Source organism: Balaenoptera ricei, chromosome 2 (assembly GCF_028023285.1).
Source record: "Balaenoptera ricei isolate mBalRic1 chromosome 2, mBalRic1.hap2, whole genome shotgun sequence".
In the NCBI taxonomy this organism is placed as follows: domain Eukaryota; kingdom Metazoa; phylum Chordata; class Mammalia; order Artiodactyla; family Balaenopteridae; genus Balaenoptera; species Balaenoptera ricei.
The window spans coordinates 70,726,985-70,744,994 of record NC_082640.1 but is presented as its reverse complement, the minus strand read 5'-3'; the positions used below and the strand labels follow the sequence as shown (position 1 = coordinate 70,744,994).

Below are 18,010 nucleotides of genomic sequence, written 5' to 3'. Positions count from 1 at the left end.
CATTGCAAGAATTAAGTAGAGAGCTATATTAACTGATAAAGATGGATAGTTTAAAAAAAGCTTATATCAGAATATATTGAAATTTCCAACTTTTGAAAAATAAAGGATGAATTTATCCATATTATATATACTCCACATATGTGCACACAAAAGGGTCTGGAAGGATACAAGTCAAATTGTTAATTGTTAATCCTGGCAAAGGATCACAAAAGATGGAAGCAGGAACAAGAACTTTCACTCTTTACTTCCTAGATCTACGATTTGCTCCCCTCCCCCTCTCAATTTTTTTTTTTTGAGTACATATTTCTTTTTAAAATTTAAAACAGCAATTAAAAAAAAAAGATAATTACAATTACAGATCATGCATGGCCTTAAGGCTACTGGAAGGACTCTGGCTTTTACTAAGAGTGAGATGGGGAGCCATTAAGGGTTGTAAACCAAAGAGAGATATGATCTAATTTGTTTTAAAAGCATCCCTCTTGCTGCTATGTGAAGAATAGGTTGTAGGAAGAAGAAGTAGAAGCAGTGATCAGCTAAACCAGGTGTCTGGCAAACTACGGCCTGCGTTTGACCCAAGGCCTGTTTTTGCACAACTGAGCTAAGACTGGTAAAAAGGTTGTTTTTAAAACAAAGGATGAATTTGCGACAGAGCCTGTATATGACCTGCAAAAGCTAACTTATCGTTTAGCCCTTTATTCAAAAGTTTGCCTAACTCCTGAATTAGGAGACCACTGCAATAATCCAGTTAAGAGATGATTATGGCTTGGATCAGGGCTGCAGCATGTGGAGAAGCTGAGAAGTGTTCAAGTTCAAAATATGTTTTGAAATGAAAGTCAACAGAATTTACAGAAGAACTGAATGAGAGGTAGAAGATAAAGGTTAAGGATTACTCCAAGGACTTTTAGTCTGAGTAACTAGAAGAGTGGAATTTCCTTTTACTAGAGGAGGAAAATTATGGGGATAAGTAGATTTGGAGAGGGACACTAGGAGTTCAGTTTTGGACATGTTAAATTTGAGATAACCTATTTGATAAGATATCCAAGAAGAGATAATGAATTAGAAAGATCCAGAGGGGACACAGAAATTTAGAAGTCATCCACACATAGCTTGTATTTAAATGATTAGATCATCAACGAAGTGAGTTTAGATTTAAAGATAAATGGGCTGAGGACTGAACCCTAGGGCACTCTGTTGTGTAGCGGTTAGGGAATTGGGAAGAAATTAGCAAAGGCAGAAAGGGAATAACTGGTGAGGTAGGAGGAAAAAAGCCAGAAAGCACAGAGGACAGAGACTGCACCTTCTCTTCCTGCCACTGTTTCAAGAAGGGAGAAGTGATCATCTATGTCTAAATGTACTAAAAAATTAAGATGAATTGATCACTGGATTCAGCAAGCGCAATCTTGGTGGAATGATGGAGACAAAAGCCTAACTGGAAAGAGCCAAAGTGAGGAAGGAGACAGAATACAGTCAACTCTTGAGACGTTTTATTATAAAGAACAATCAAATGGGGGAATAGATGGAGTGGGAAATAAAGATCAAGAAGCTTTGTAAAGATGGGAGGTATTGTAACATGCTTTTGCATGCTGGAGGAAATAACCCACTAGAGAATGAAAAAGTGATGATTCAAAAAAAAGTAGGGAGGATTGCTGACTCCATGTCTCAAATAGGTGAGTATATGGGATCTAGTGCACAAGTGGAGGGGTTACCCTTGGCGAATGCATCACTTTTGCAGTAAGGGGGAAAAATTATTTAATTACAAAAAAAAGGAAAGCTTTTTGCACAGCTCTTTTTGAAAGTACAACTAAATTACTTTCCTAAAAATAAAATATCTGACATCTTTAAAAAATCTATTTTTTAATTCAGTAATTGTGCTATGCTGTTTTCCAAAGATTTATTTTAAATTATGCTCTTTTCATCCGTGGCTAATTTTATCAGTGCAAAAGAGTCACTTACCATACTGTTATTGAGATTCTTGTCAACTTTGCAGAATGTGTGTGGTGGACTTTCTCCTTTACTGGGTATAATAATACATATGTCTGTAACAGCCAACGTATTCTGAGTCATGTTTTCAGAGGCTCTTCGGTAAGTGATATAAATTCTTTGTGATGAGGTACTCCCGCTAATATTTGCAGGGCGTCCGTAGGGAGTACTCTGGATAACTTCACACCCCTGTTTCAATCTTTCTTTCCAGTCATATAAAACCCTAAAAAATAAATAAAATAAATTAGTACCCAATTACAAAGCACCTGCAAATACGAAAGGTAATATTGTCAGGAATCATAAACTGATCCTTAAATGTAGCAGATATTCCAATTGTACTGCAAGTTTGAATGCACCGTCCCATATAAAATTAAAGAATAACTGGGGACTTCTCTGGTGACACAGTGGTTAAGACTCCATGTCCCCAATTCAGGGGGCCCGGGTTCAATCCCTGGTCAGGGAACTGGATCCTACATGCATGCCGCAACTAAGAGTTTGCATGCCACAACTACAGAGCCAGTGAGCCGCAACTAAAGGAGCCCTCAAGCTGCAACTAAGGAGCCCAAGTGCCGCAACTAAGGAGGCTGCCTGCCACAACTAAGACCCAGAGCAACCAAATAAATAAATATTTTTAAAAATAAAAATAAATTAAATTAAATTAAAAATTAAAGAGTAACTGTTTTCCCTACCAAAAATTAATAATGTAAGGAAAATTCATATTAACCTCTGTTTATTGACATAAACCACGGAATAGCAATTTTGTGCAAAGGTGCTTATTTTAGCATTCCATTTAATAGATAGATAGACGGACAGATAGGTGTATGTATGTACATATGTCTCTAAAACCAAGCATCATCTTTAGAAAAAGCAACCTTGTATTTTGACCAAAGTTAAAATTTTACAAAAGGCTCCTTGCCATACAGTAGAGAACCTGCTTGCACATTTTTACCTGCAATACTTCCTTCAGCTTTAAGAGAGAGTTTTAAGGCTTTCAAAAGAGTAAATGACCTTAAGTCTATCTTTCATCAAAAGTACAAGTGAAAGTTTCCCCCTTCTCCTTTATGGTAAAATCATAAGTTTTTAATAAAGGACAGGCCAGGCACCCATTCCTTAAGTTTTCTAAATACTATTACTTAAAGTACTCGGGAAAACAAAGAAAACATCATGCTTGAATAATATTAGTTTATTCCCTCACAGAATTCACTAATTTGTACTTTAATGCTAAGTCTTTGGCATTAGCAAAAAAAAAAAAAAAAAAAAAATTAAAGCCCTGTTAAATGTTTCTTCATTTGCTATAAAAATTATTATAGAATGTAATGTCCCTAACATCAATCGGTATTCCCTTTTATAAAATCCCATTATACAAATAAAATTTAGTGCCAAAAATTGGTCAAATTATTTCTTTCTAATACAATTTTTAATTTCCCTTTTGTCTCAGCTGTCAGCAAACTTAAAAATTTTTTTCTTTAAACATTCTATTTTGAAAATTTAGAGTGAAATTTGATGCTTAATCATAGCAGCTATGTATATCCCAATGTTAGCCTAATTGCTTACTCCTCCTCCTCCTGATCTTGCTTTTCTGTCTTGTTTTTTCTTAATCCTAAAAAATGGCATTGTCAAACTATTACATATAGAATGGATAAACAACAAGGTCCTACTGTATATAGCACAGGGAACTATATTCAATATTGAGGTAAACCACAATGGAAAAGAATATAAAAAATGTATATATATGTATAACTAATCACCTTGCTGTAAAGCAGAAATTAACACAACATTGTAAATCAACTATACTTCAATTTTAAAAAATAAATAAGTAAAAAATTTTAAAAAGGCATTGTAACAGAGAAGTTAGACATATCTGAATTCGAACTCCTACCACCTGGTACCAGCTGTATTATCTTAGGCAGTTACTTAACTTCTCTGAGCCTTATACTATTCAACTACAAAATCTAAAAATCTAACTCATAGGATCTTGGCAGAATTAGATGAGAGTACAAGTAGGGTCTCCAAAATAATGTCTGGCACACAGATGTTCAACTGAAAACAAGAAAAGAAAAATACAACACACAGAACAACAAACCACTATTTATTACCTCAAATTCTTAAAAGATATGGAAAATAAGTACATTTGATACATAAGCTACCTATTTTCTTTAATCAGGTATTGTGCTGTTGTATACATTACTTGTATCACTATTTTTGATTTTTATATTGTCGGGTAACTTTTCTTATCTGTTTAAACTATAAGCTTAGTTTAAAGGCAATAATGATGTTATATCCTCCACAATGACAAATATATGAGAATAGCCATAAGAGTGGTTAATTTATTCATTCCAGTTCAAGTCCTTTCCTGTTGGAGAATCCTTCCTATGCCTGGAAAATTCCTCATCTCTAATTTAGGCAGCTCCAACACCCTAACAAGAATCTGCAACACTCCCTTCATTTTATCTGCAAACTAGAATTCTGACAGTGACCAGTGATCATAGGAGGAACTTAACGTAATCTTTTAAAAATAAGATCTAATAGCTGGCTTATTTTCCCAAATATGTAAACTTCATATGAAGCAATATTATACCTGTTCTGAAACCCACTTAAAATTACTGTAATAAATTCATGAATTAACACAATAAAGACTGAGTTTAATATAACTTTTATTAAACATTAGGTAATAGAATTTAAAAGTAGAAGAATGTTCAGGAGCTCTTCCAATTCATCCTATCTCCCCTTAGGCATGAGTAAACATGGCTATTCACTTTCAGACTTAATATGTTGGGAGATGGAACTTTTATAGCCCTTCTACTGATGTTAGTAGGGACATTGCTATCTTCCTTATTTTTAACCAGAATATTTTAAGTTAAGCCTATCCCCTTTTGCAAACAGAGCCACGGAAACAAGAAAGTTAATCTTCATTCCCTATAAACCCTTCATCTATCGTGAAGACATTAATAGAGCTACTCGTAGCCTTCCTTTGGCCTTTTTCTTTCAGTTTTTCAGGGAGAATCTTCTACATAAATAAATACATATGTGTATATATATTTACATTTATATATTCCTCTTTTACATATATATTCCTCTTTTTTTAAAAAGCCCTATCATTGCAGAAATTGACAAGGTGATCCTAAAATTCATAGGAAAATTCAAGGGACCCAGAATAATCAAAACAATTTTGAAAAAGAACAAACTTGGAAGACTCACACTTCCTAACGTAAAAACTTACTACGAAGCCACAGTAACCAAAACTGTGTAGTACTGGATAGGAGAGACATACAGACAAATGGAATAGAATTGTGAGTCCAGAAATAAACCCATACATTTATCACCAATTAATTTTTGAAAATGGGGAAAGAATATTCTCATCAACAGATGGTGCTGAAAGTGGATATCCATATGCCAAAGAGTAAGGTTGTACTCTTTCCTCAACATATACAAAAATTAACTCAAAATGGATCAAAGACCTAAATGTAAAGGCTGAAACGATAAAACTCTTAGACAAAAACTTAAATGTAAATCTTTGTAACTCTGGATTAGTTAAAGCCTTCTTAGATACAACACCAAAACACAAGCAACAAAAGAAAAAAATACATAAATCAGAATTCATCAAAATAAAAACTTTTCAGCTCCAAAGGATACCATAAAGAAAGTGAAAAGACAACCCACAGAATAAGAAAAAATATTTGTAAACCACTCATATGATAAGGAACTTACATGTAGAATATATAAAGAACTCCCGAAGCTCAACAATAAAAAGACAACCCAATTTAAAAATGGGTAAAGGATTCTGAATAGACATTTCTCCAAAGATATATAGATGGCTAATAAGCACATGAAAAGATGCTCAATATCATTAGCCATCAGGTGAATGCAAATCAAGACTACAGTTAGATACCATCTCACACCCACTAGGAGAGCTATAATCAAAATGATAATATAAAATGTTGGCTAGGACTGGCAGAAATTGGAACCTTCATACACTGCTGATGGGAATGCAGGGTGGTACAGCTACTTTGGAAGACAGACTGGCAGTTCCTCATAAGGTTAAACACAGAATTACCATATGACCCAGCAATTCCACTCCTAAGTACATATATAAGGGAAATGAAAACATATGTCTATACGAAAACTTGTACATTAACATTTCCGGTAGCGTTACTCACAACAGCCAAAAAGTAGAAACAACTCACATGTCCATCATCTGATGAATGGATAAATAAATTGTGGTAGACCCATAAGATGGACTATCATTCAGCCATATAAAGGAATAAAGTACAGACACATACTACAACATGGATAAACCCTGAAAACATTATGCTAAGTGAAAGAAGCCAGCCACAAGGTAACCATATACAGTATGATTCTACTGATACAAAATGTCCAGAATTAGGCACATCCACAGAGACAGAAAGTAGACTGGTGACTGTCTACAGCTGAGGGGGTTAGGGAGAATTAGACAGAAACTGTAATGAATACAGGATTGTTTATTTTGGGGGCATGATAAAATGTTATAAAATTTATTGTGGTGATGGTTTCACAACTCTATAAATATACTAAAAACAACTGAATTGTACAATTTAAGTGGGTGAGTTGTATGGTATGAATTATAACTCAGTAAGGCTATTATATAAAAAGGGAGCCCCAAGTACAGCACAATATCTTAAATAAAGCACTAATTTACCCAAGATCCTTGTTTGATGCATACAGACTTAAGCACCCAACTATAATGATCATTATAACTGATCCTTAAAAGCCATCTTTTTCTCATACTTTAAAAATAATAAAAAAATAAAAAAAATAAAAATAAAAAAATAATAAAAATTTTATGATCAGGATAATACATTAATTTCTGATACTTTCCTGTAAATGTTTTTCAAATTATCTCCCCTATCTTTTTTTTTTTTGAAGATTTTTTTGATGTGGACCATTTTTAAAGTCTTTATTGAATTTGTTACAATATTGCTTCTGTTTTATATTTTGGTTTTTTGGCCGCGAGGCATGTGGGATCTTAGCTCCCTGACCAGGGATTGAACCCGCACCCCCTGCATTAGAAGGCAAAGTCTTAACCACTGGACCGCCAGGGAAGTCCGTCCCCTATCTTTAATAGAAAGAAACTCAGACAAAAATGCTAGAACCTTTAGAATGAAGAGACACTGAAAAGATATAAGGAACACAGGAAGAGAATACAGGATTCTGGATATAAACGTGTCTATTTTTCTAAAGCTGCCATGTATCTATTAATAAACAAATTGAACAGTTAACTTCAAAATCTATAAGGTATATTATTTGGATCAATAACAATAATTCTTTTTAAAAACTACTTACCCCAGATCTGTAAGTGGAGGCTTATCTCTTCCTCTTCTATAGCAAAGGAAAATCTGCGGCCCCACAAGACTTCCATTATTGAGATCAGCTGACAGTCCAGTTGGGGTAACATCAATACACGTGTAATCCCGTGGCACTTCCTCCCCAAGAGATTTAATAATAACTGAAACATCTGTGATAGGTTCTTTTGGTTTAGCTACTTTATGACAAGCATCATTGAAGTGAATTTCTTCTTCAAGAGGCTTTGAAACATCAGTTAATCCTGCTACAACAAAGTAGTCAGCAACACGAGGCCCCTTATCTTCAATCATCTTCCATTACAGAAGGTTACATCTGAAAGAAAAGTAAAAGACTAGTATTCTCCTGTACTAAGTCAAATAAATATTCTCCTATAATAAGTCAAATAAATATAAGTGGTTTGTGTACAAATAAGAACAAAAAACTAAAAAAAGTGCACTACCTCCCTGATTAAACACACTAGTATTACACATTTCACTTTCATATGTTAAAAGTATGCTTTTTTTTAAAAAAAAAAGGACTATATATATTTAGCATTATTTTTTGATTATAAAATTAATGCATAAATTTCCATTTTTGGCAATATGGAAGCCTAGATTACCTAAGTAGACAACAAAAAAGCACACATTCTTTAAAATGCATAGACTAACTTGTAAAAATGTAAGGGGAAATTCCCAGGGCCCCAAAACAGTGAGGAGACCAAAATGCCAGAATGCAGTGTATAAGCTCATACTGGGTGGGAGAATTTGGCTGATCTCCTCAGTAATCAAGGGGCGTGTATTTTTAAAAGGTACTACAGGGACAGGAGACAATGCTTTGGGACCACATAAGATAGCGGATTAGAACTGAGACATCTGTATAAAACTAAGAGCCTCAAAGAACTACATCCCCAGTTAAGGAGTGAATTTTACAAATCCATCCACTGGTACAGGGAGATAATAAAGTTTGCCTCAATCTGAGCCCTACTTTGGGGGGAGTAAAAAGTCTCTTCTGAGAATGTATAACAATAGGCCTACTCACACTTGGATCTGAGGTTTGATCTTAAGCCATCTGCATGGTCCCAGGATGCTCCAAACTGAGATATTAATGATAACTGTGTTCCCAGGCTAGTGATAGCCCTGGGGAAGCAAATGCAAAAAAGTTCTAGAGGGTACCCTCAACACAGGTTTTCCACAGATAAAGCCCTGTTGAAGATGACCTCCTATTCTAAAATTATAAAACACACAAAGAAAAATCCACCCTGAATGAGTTTCAGAAGATACAAAAAACAGAAGAACTTCAAATAATAAAAGTAGGGCAGCGATTATAACGGTAACGCATGCTTATAACAAATACAAAGAAAAAATACACAAAGTGGAATTCATCATGTATTTGCAAACACTTTAATAGCAAAATCTCCTTCAGTTGTCTAGTATCACTTAAACCTTATTTGTTTCTTGAACTAGGAGAAGACATTCCTACCCGCCCCCCGGCCACAGTACTGTCATTACTTATATAAGAATTATAGGAAAAAAAGTTTAACCTAAAACAGAAATTTCCAAACATGTGTCTCATCTTAGACTTAGTTCCAAAAAATTCAAAGAAAGGATTTTATGGACAAATATTGTACTGTATATTTATAATATATATAAAAAATTAAAGCCTTGGAAATCTTTTGATAAAGGTACCTGATTAACTTCCCTTAATCCAGGATTTCCCCAGTCTAACTGAACAACAAACCCTATTTTCCCACTTAAAAACTAGAATAAACCCACAGAACATGCTTTAGAAAATGCTATTTAAAGTAAACAGCCTTCTTTTGTAGACTATAAAATACCTGGAGGCAAAGAAATTCTTATGTAATATACTTGTTTATAATATAATTATCACCACTTTCATCATAATCCCAAAATTCATTTAATTTTCTATATGGCTAATGTCATGAGTTTTCAGAATTCATGCCACATTTTTTGGAATTTGTATCCATTGCTTAAATATACTCTATAAATATTCTCACTCTTTGCTTAGAAAACACACCTAAAAAAGGATCGATGTTCCTACTTGTTTTATTTAGGTATATATGGCTCCTATGTAGCAATTCCCTTACAGATAAGATTTCTGCACAAAACGAACGGCTTAAACTTTTCAGAAATCCCTACTGTCCCAGACTGACAGTAAAGGAAAGTAATAACCTGTTCTCCTGGAAAACTGTTAAACACTGATAGTCACTCTCAGCTGACGGTCTATTACAGGTGTTCTACAAAAAAACAGCTGACCATCTATCCATTTTTTTAAAGTAGGAAAACAAAGCACTTTTTTAAAAGCACTTTTGTATTTAACTTATTTTCTTCATTAAATAGTGTTTGAAAATAACTTTAATAGCTGCACAGTATTTTTTTTTAATAGTAATCTTTTATTTATTTATTATATTTATTTTTGGCTGTGTTGGGTCTTCGTTTCTGTGCGAGGGCTTTCTCTAGTTGCGGCAAGTGGGGGCCACTCTTCATCGCGGTGCGCGGGCCTCTTCACTATTGCGGCCTCTCTTGTTGCGGAGCACAGGCTCCAGACGCGCAGGCTCAGTAGTTGTGGCTCACGGGCCTAGTTGCTCCGTGGCATGTGGGATCTTCCCAGACCAGGGCTCGAACCCGTGTCCCCTGCATTAGCAGGCAGATTCTAAACCACTGCGCCATCAGGGAAGCCCGCTGCACAGTATTTTAACAGACATAACATTATTGACCTACTTCCTTATTGTTGATCATTTATTACACCTACTTATTTTGCTAATAGTTTTTAAATGCTAAGATGAATAACCTTGAACATAAACCTCTGGTTACAACTCATTTTTTTCAGGATAAATTTACTGAAGTAGAATTATTGGGTCAAAGCAACACATACACTTACAGCTTCTGTAAGTGTTTATTTGCTTTTATATGTGCATAAATTTTAAATTATAAGCTCTTGATAGACACAAGTCTTAAAAATTACCTTAGTAGAGCACTTTCCTTTCATCATAATGAAGAGATTTAAATATTCTCCTTTTTCTTAGACTCTAACTTCGTGTTATTTAAACTAAAGCGTATAGTTACTATTACATACAATAAAGTTTTATGTCTTGCTATGCAGAAAGAAGGGAAAGAGAATGGAAATAGTACTATGATGAAAACATATATATGTTTAATAGGTTCTTTTGAAAGCTATTACCTTAGCCATTGGAAATAGACAGCTATTATATGAATAAGCAGATATTTGGGGAAAAACTGTATGAAAATTGTTTTTGTTACATCTTCCTGGTTTACAAATTTTTATCATTTGATCTGATTTGCAGTTGAATACAGTAAATAACTACTAAAAGGGAACAAGTTAAAGTTCTTCATCAATACATATAAGAGCAATCAATTTTAAAGTGGTGATAAAATATTCTTACTTTTATTGACAGAATAGTAAATTATATATTACTCCAGTTCCCTTGCCTTGTTGTTGTTATTGTTGTTTTCCATTTATTCATTCGGGTGTGGAGAGTGGTAAAGAAGGTAGGCAAAAATATCTGAAGGCACTCACTGGTGACAAAGCATATAATGTCAAGAGCACAGCTGGCAACATCCCAGGTGACTTCTAGATCTAAATGCTCTTTAATTCTCTCAGAAAGAGTCTATAATACTGAAAATGCACCTCTACTTTTTATTTTAAATCAACTGTTTTTAAAGTAAGTTTGAGGTTTAGAAGCTAGGGGGAAGACATTGTTGCAAATTACAAGGCAGAGAAAATATTGAAAATCTTTAACACAGAAATAAATAATGAATAGTATTTCCTAACAATTCCAAGAAACCAAGAGACTTCCACTGGAGTATAAAATTTACAATCCTCATGGAAAATACTAAACATATATTAAGACAAAATGCCTTATGTTGGTAAGAGCATCTGAGGAAAGCATTCGTAGTCACGCACAAAACTTGGACTTTTAGTGTAGTACATCAGAGCAAAAACCCTTAACAATTAGGAGGTAAATTTCTTTTCTTTTCTTTTTTTTAGAAGGTAAATTTCCTTAAATTTGTTTTGGAAATGGGGGGGCCACACAAAACAAATATTTGATCCAACAGTTCTCAAAATAATCACGGTAGTATAAAACCCTGAAACAACTTTACTAAAGTTCAAGTAATAACACTACATCATTAATCAGTTATTGTTTTTTTAATTCTTCTTTGTTCAACATGATACAGATAACTTAAGGAGTTAGCTCATAAGATGTTTACAGACATCTTAAAATTTCAGATACCTACTTGGCTAGTATTTCATTTCAAATTACATCTATTTTCTTTGAGATTAGAAAACAAGAAGGATGTGCTCTCTATTCCTAAAAGGTTCATGGGAGCGAAATTGAGAAATCATTACAAGAAAGCTCTTACTCATTCAGCAACTAAGGGAGACTGACCTGTTTTTCTCCCTTTCTATCTCTGCCCAATCAATTCAGATTCTTTTTTGTTTCTTCTATCACTCCATTAGGTCAAGTAGTAAAGCATTTGCTACCTAGGCTAACTCTAAGGACAAGAAAAGGCAAGAGTGGAAATCAGTGATAACATTTTAAAGATATATGAAAAACGAATCTGAACATAAATTTTGCAAAATTATATACTATTACTGAAATGGTAAAAGGAGCAAAGTCTTTCAGATAGGGCCTAGTATAGTCATAAACTCAAGATTATACATGAAAACGGCTGATAACACGATGGACCAGTTCAACTCCCCCTCACTCCAGTTCACTTCAATAAATAAGCTAGAAGAAATTTTCTTTCTTTTTTAAAAAAAATGTAATTCCACAGTTAAAAACCTAACCTAGCTCATCTTTCCTTACATTATCAAAACTAAGCTAGAGACCTTCATTCCCATCTTTTTCTAAACTTCACCTCTCATTTTTCTTCCAACCAAGGTAATCTATCTACTGTCCTTCAAATACAGTTTTGCCCTTTCCCTTTGATGATACACTATTACCTTTTTCTAGTCGATACATGTTCATCTTATTTTTCAAAACAATTTAAATGTATGTGGATTTTCATTTAAACTTTATGAATTGTACAGAACAGTAGAAAGAAAAAGAAATTCTATAATCCCATTTACAATAATAAATCTGGTTTATATTTAACAAAGTTTCCTAGTCTTCTTTGAGAACAGAAAACATCCTTCTAATCCTCATGCAGTTACAATATAGAATATAAATATTTTTATTTTATTTAAAAAGCATTAGTCTAAACTGTTATAATCTTCATAATTATACTAAATGACTATATAATATTCCATCAAATAGAAATATACACTATAATTAGTACCCCATTTTTCCTCTCCCAGCTAGTACCCAAAGTATGGTAGGTAGGTGCTTAAAAAAAATTTAAGTGAATAAATAGTTCACTTTATAACCTTCCTCAAGTATATTATACTAAATGTAATGTCTTTTTTCTATAATTCATAATCAATTTTCTGAACCCCAATTACCTTAAATACTATAGTTTTTGAATGTAGGGTAAACACAGATAAACTAGATGATTTGAGTCTAACTAACCATCAGGGCCTTGGGCGAAATTAGAAATTTACTGAATAAGTAATTGATTCATTCATTCAGTGAATTTTTCATAAATACTTTTTAAGATGTGACACTATTCTAAGAGCCAGAGACGATACTGATGAAAGCTAGCCTCTGCCTTCAAAGAGTTTCTTGTTCAGTTTTATTTTTCCACATCTCTTTCTATTCTTTTATTCCACCTCTAGCCATCTTTTCTCCTACCACCCTTCCAGATCCCAAGTGCCTGCCTTCACCCTGCGCAAAGTTTTTTTTTTTTTAAATAAATTTATTCATATTTTATTTATTTATTTTTGGCTGCATTGGGTCTTCGCTGTTGCATGCGGGCTTTCTCTAGTTGCGGAGAGCCGGGAGCTACTCTTCATTGCGGTGCGTGGCTTCTTATTGAGGTGGTTTCTCTTGTTGCAGAGCACAGGCTCTAGGCACGCAGGCTTCAGCAGTTGTGGCAAATAAAAACAAATCGAAACGAAAAAAAAAAAACTACTTACACATTACTGAAAGTCTCTCTCTGAAAATGATGCCAGATCTCAATTTGTGAATTCTGCAAGCCTTGAAGTTTGAGAAATACTGTATTAAAAAGAATAAGAATTAAGCTTAAATTAATTCCAATCAAATATTTCCCCCGAAGATGCCTGTGGATACTTAAAAGTCCTGTTAACAATGATAATTTTCAAACAAAATGGTTGCATATATTGTTTTCATATGGTTAAAGAGTCAACAAGTAATTTTCATATACCAGCTCTTCCAGAAAACACGTTTCAGTCCAGAATAGATACATACTTAAAAAAAAAAAAGCAAATAAGGGGGACAAAGAGAGAAAACAAAAAAATAAGTAAGGGCACAAAAGACTAAATGTGTACAGGAACAAGGAGAAAGAAAAACATGCCTATTTCTTAGGCATTATGTATAGTACCTCATTCCTAGAAGAAAAATATAAGCACGAGCACAAGAGGAAGAAACCACAGCTTTAACCAATACTGAATATCTACTAATAACGGGGAAATAGCAACAACAGCAGACACCAGATTTACCTAACTTGGTTGGTCCTTGGTGTGTGTCTGGGAAGTAGGAGAGGAGTGGGGAAAGGGCCAAAATCATTTGAGTCAAGATATGATTAAAGTGTCTTAGAATGGAATGGAGGGTGAAAAGAATGAATGAGAAGTAACATAAGTACAATCTTGTTACATTTTAGATTGCTTAAAATGGTCAAAATAGATATATATGTTTAAAAAACTAGGATACCACTCCACCTCAGATTCACTGAGTATTTTCAGTCAGTAAATATGGAGTGGTACATATATTTTTCAAATATTTCTTAAATCTTATTGCTGACAGGCAGCAAAGAAACAATGTAAATATTGACCTGCTGAAACATTTTTTAAATTCACCATCAGATTATCACAAAAATGTTCTAGCTGAAATACTCTATGTACGTAAAAACACTTGCAAATTTTGAAAACTACAGCTCCTATTTTATTGATAGAATATCAGGCTTGTTTTGATGCAATTATGAATTGTGAATGTAGTATATAACCAATTCCAAATAAATTTTCTGCTACATTGAGTTTCTTAATATAGTACGAACATTTTGTTTTTGACCATGACTCTATGCTCCACTAAACTTAATATTTGTTTGTTACTCAATAAACAAAGCAATGCGGCTTCCCTGGTGGCGCAGTGGTTAAGAATCTGCCTGCCAATGCAGGAGACACAGGTTCAAGCCCTGGTCCGGGAAGATCCCACATGCCGCAGAGCAACTAAGCCCGTGCACCACAACTGCTGAGCCTACACTCTAGAGCCCACGAGCCACAACTACTGAGCCCGCGAGCCACAACTACTGAAGCCCACGTGCCTAGAGCCCGTGCTCCATAACAAGAGAAGCCACCGCAATGAGAAGCCCGAGCACTGCAATAAAGAGTAGCTCCTGCTCGCCGCAACTAGAGAAAGCCCACACGTAGCAACGAAGACCCAATGCAGCCATAAATAAATAAATAAATAAATAAATTTATCTAAAAAAATAAAGCATTTTGTTCAATGTTGAAAGTTTTAGATTTACAGCAGCATTCACAATATGAAATGTTTCCTCTTTGACAGTATGAACTTCCAAAACCTTTACTTTGATTCCATGAATCGTATGAAAAAACTGACCCATTATTAGAATTAACTGATTTCCCAGTACACAGAAGATGAGACTGATATAAAACTGGCATCACTTAAGTGTTTACAAAGTTCTTCTGTTAATGGAGACAACACATCACAGCTACTGCTTCACTTTCCATACATGCATAAGAAAACTTGCAATAAAAAATGTGTAAAATCTATTTAGTAGAGCATCCTTTGATGTAAATGGAAAGTCATGCTCCTCAAAGTGATATGTCAATGTGCTTCCTGCAGCTACATATGTTAAATTATCTTTCAGCACAGACCCCTTTAAATTGCTATTATTTTTAATTGAACTTTTTATTTTGAAATAATTGTAGATTCACATTCAGTTGAAAAAAATAATAGAGATCTAGTATACTTTTTACCCAGTTTCTCCCAATTGTAACATCTTGCAAAATTATAGTACAATCACACTAGGGATATGACATTGATGCAATTCCCCTATCTTATTTTGTTTTCCCCAATTTTACTTGTATTCATTTGTGTATATGTGTTTGTGTGTGTGTGTACTTAGTTCTATACAATTTTATTACGTGTCACTTCAGGTACTTATCACCAAAGTCAGGATACAGAACAGTTCCATCACAAGGATCCTTAGTGTTGACCTTTTATTTTTTATTTAATTATTTATTTAAAATATTTATTTATTTGGCTGTGCCAGGTCTTAGTTGTGGCATGCGGGATCTTTGTTGCCGCATGCAGGATCTTCACTGCGGCATGCGGGATCTTTTTCAGTTGCGGCACGCAGGATCTAGTTCCCTGACCAGGAATCAAACCGGGGCCCCCTGTATTGGGAGTGCAGAGTCTTAACCACTGGACCACCAGGGAAGTCCCAGTGTTGACCTTTTATAAGTACGCCCACTTCCTCCTGTCTTCCCCCCACTGTCCCTAATCCCTGTGGAGTGGTATATTTTTACCAGAGAGCACATAGGGCCAATGAAAGGAAAAGACAACGTCTCTAAAAGCAACACCCCCTTACAACATAGGTGAAGAAACAAACCAGAGAAAAAAGCATATACGTGTGGAAAGACTTGTTGGTCACATTCACTCAGCCATCTGGAACATTACATTTGAATATGATTATACAAATATAAATGCACAGACATACGTATGCACGCAAAGATAGGGACAGAGAGTGATCATCTACTAAATCACAATAAAAATCAATCCCCTTGGTTCTGAGATAAATTTTCCTATCATGAAAAAATTCCAGACTGGAATCAAGCGGACAACATAAAATAATGCTACAGAACAACTACAGTGGGGATTCCTAGATGTATAAGAAAATAAAAATGAGTCTTTTACTGTGTTCAGAGGTAAACCTGCCCCTCCCCCAGGAATTAGGTTTGAACTAAGGTAGCAGGGACTTCCCCAGTGGTCCAGTGGTTAAGACTCTGAGCTTCCAATGCAGAGGGAGCAGTTTCGATCCCTGGTCGGGGAGCTAAGATGCCACATGCTGTGCGGCGTGGCCACGGGGTGGGGGGGGGGGAACCTGTAAAACTGATGTTTTAAAAAATAAAGAAAATAAAATAGCTGGTATTCCCTTGAGAATATGGATCTGGTGTAGAAAGAACAGGAACAGACTGGAAATAACTGAAGGTTAATATGCAGATACCTCTTGTCTCTCCAGACAGACTATAAACAATTCAAAGGAAGGAACCCTGTCTTTTATTTCTTTGATTCCTCACATAAATTATAGGAGTTATAAATACATGGTAGGTGTATAAATATTTATTAAATGAATGAGGTCAGCACAGTAGGAAAAACATGTGAAAGTTAAGACACCACAGAATCATAGGATTGTAGAGCTAGGAGGCTCCTTGGAGATTTAGTTTCAATCTTTTTTATAAATGAAGAAATCGAGGCATAAACATTAAACAGCTTGCCTAAGACCAAATACATCAATTTATGACTCAACTCTCATGGTTTTTAATTTGGAGTTCTTCTATACTATACTTCAATTCAAGAATGAAAGAGAAGAAAGTAATTCCTTGGGGAGCCCTGTGTGTTAATTCATGAATGTGGGCTTTGATGGAAAAAAAAGTTAATAGGTAAGTGGGAGAAGTTAAACTGGCTGAAGAGAGTGGGGCAATTGGCAAGTAAGAAAAAGAATGAATGACTAAAAATCAGAGAAAAGAGTAAAATAGAAAATGAAAGAAGTTGAACAAAGAGATATGGCAAGAAAAGTAATAAAAAAAGATGAGTAAAAAAATAGTGCAGAAACGGGATGGAGAAAAGTAAGAAATGGTTAGAGAGTTATGGGGAAATTGTATCTGGATAATTTTTTTAAAATTAATTAATTTATTTATTTTAGGCTGCATTAGGTCTTCATTGCTGCACGAGGGTTTTCTCTAGTTGTGGCGAGTGGGGGCTACTCTTCGTTGCGGTGTGTGGGCTTCTCTTTGCGGTGGCTTCTCTTGTTGTGGAGCATGGGCTCTAGGCACGCGGGCTTCAGCAGTTGTGGCTTGCGGGCTCAGCAGTTGTGGCTCACAGGCTCTAGAGCGCAGGCTTAGTAGTTGTGGCACACGGGCTTAGTTGCTCCACGGCATGTGGGATCTTCCCAAACCAGGGCTCAAACCTGTGTCCCCTGCACTGGCAGGCAGATTCTTAACCACTGCGCCACCAGGGAAGCCCTGGAGAATTTTTAATGCTATTTACATTCTTTTTAAATAAAGAAACTATTAGATTTATCATTCTTATAAACAATTCCCTATAAACAACTACCAGTCTCATACTGAAAATCTGTTCATATTCAATACTATACAAGAAATGCAAATATATGATGCTTACCAGTCTAGAGTGAGAGGGAAGTCTGGTTTTAAATTTTGTCTCTTGCACCATCGTTTTTTTTTTTTTTTTTTTACTTAATTTCACATATGAATACCACTCCCACATCGCAAAGTTCTTGCCTCCTCTTTGAATTATCATAAACATTTTTTTTAATGTGTTGATAGGAGTTAACTTTTTTTTTAGTATTTATTT

General features: G+C 34.8%; 1 protein-coding gene across 8 annotated transcripts in view; it reads right to left on the bottom strand.

The window, feature by feature from the left end:
* Positions 1–18,010, bottom strand: part of DENND4A (DENN domain containing 4A) — a 130,356-nt gene that overhangs the window by 87,931 nt on the left and 24,415 nt on the right. For 6 of the 8 annotated variants that reach the window (XR_009500805.1, XM_059912978.1, XM_059912979.1 and 3 more), the window contains exons 2-4: positions 13,354–13,432; positions 7,300–7,632; positions 1,954–2,203 (exon numbers count right to left, since the gene is read on the bottom strand). Coding sequence is in view for 7 of the 8 variants with exons in the window: in XM_059912978.1 (XP_059768961.1) it covers positions 1,954–2,203; positions 7,300–7,610 (561 nt within the window). In the remaining variant the exon portion in view is untranslated. Of the gene's footprint in view, positions 1–1,953; positions 2,204–7,299; positions 7,633–8,337; positions 8,356–13,353; positions 13,433–18,010 lie in introns of those variants that run through there. The other 2 variants (XM_059912981.1, XM_059912980.1) reach the window with 2 other exon arrangements.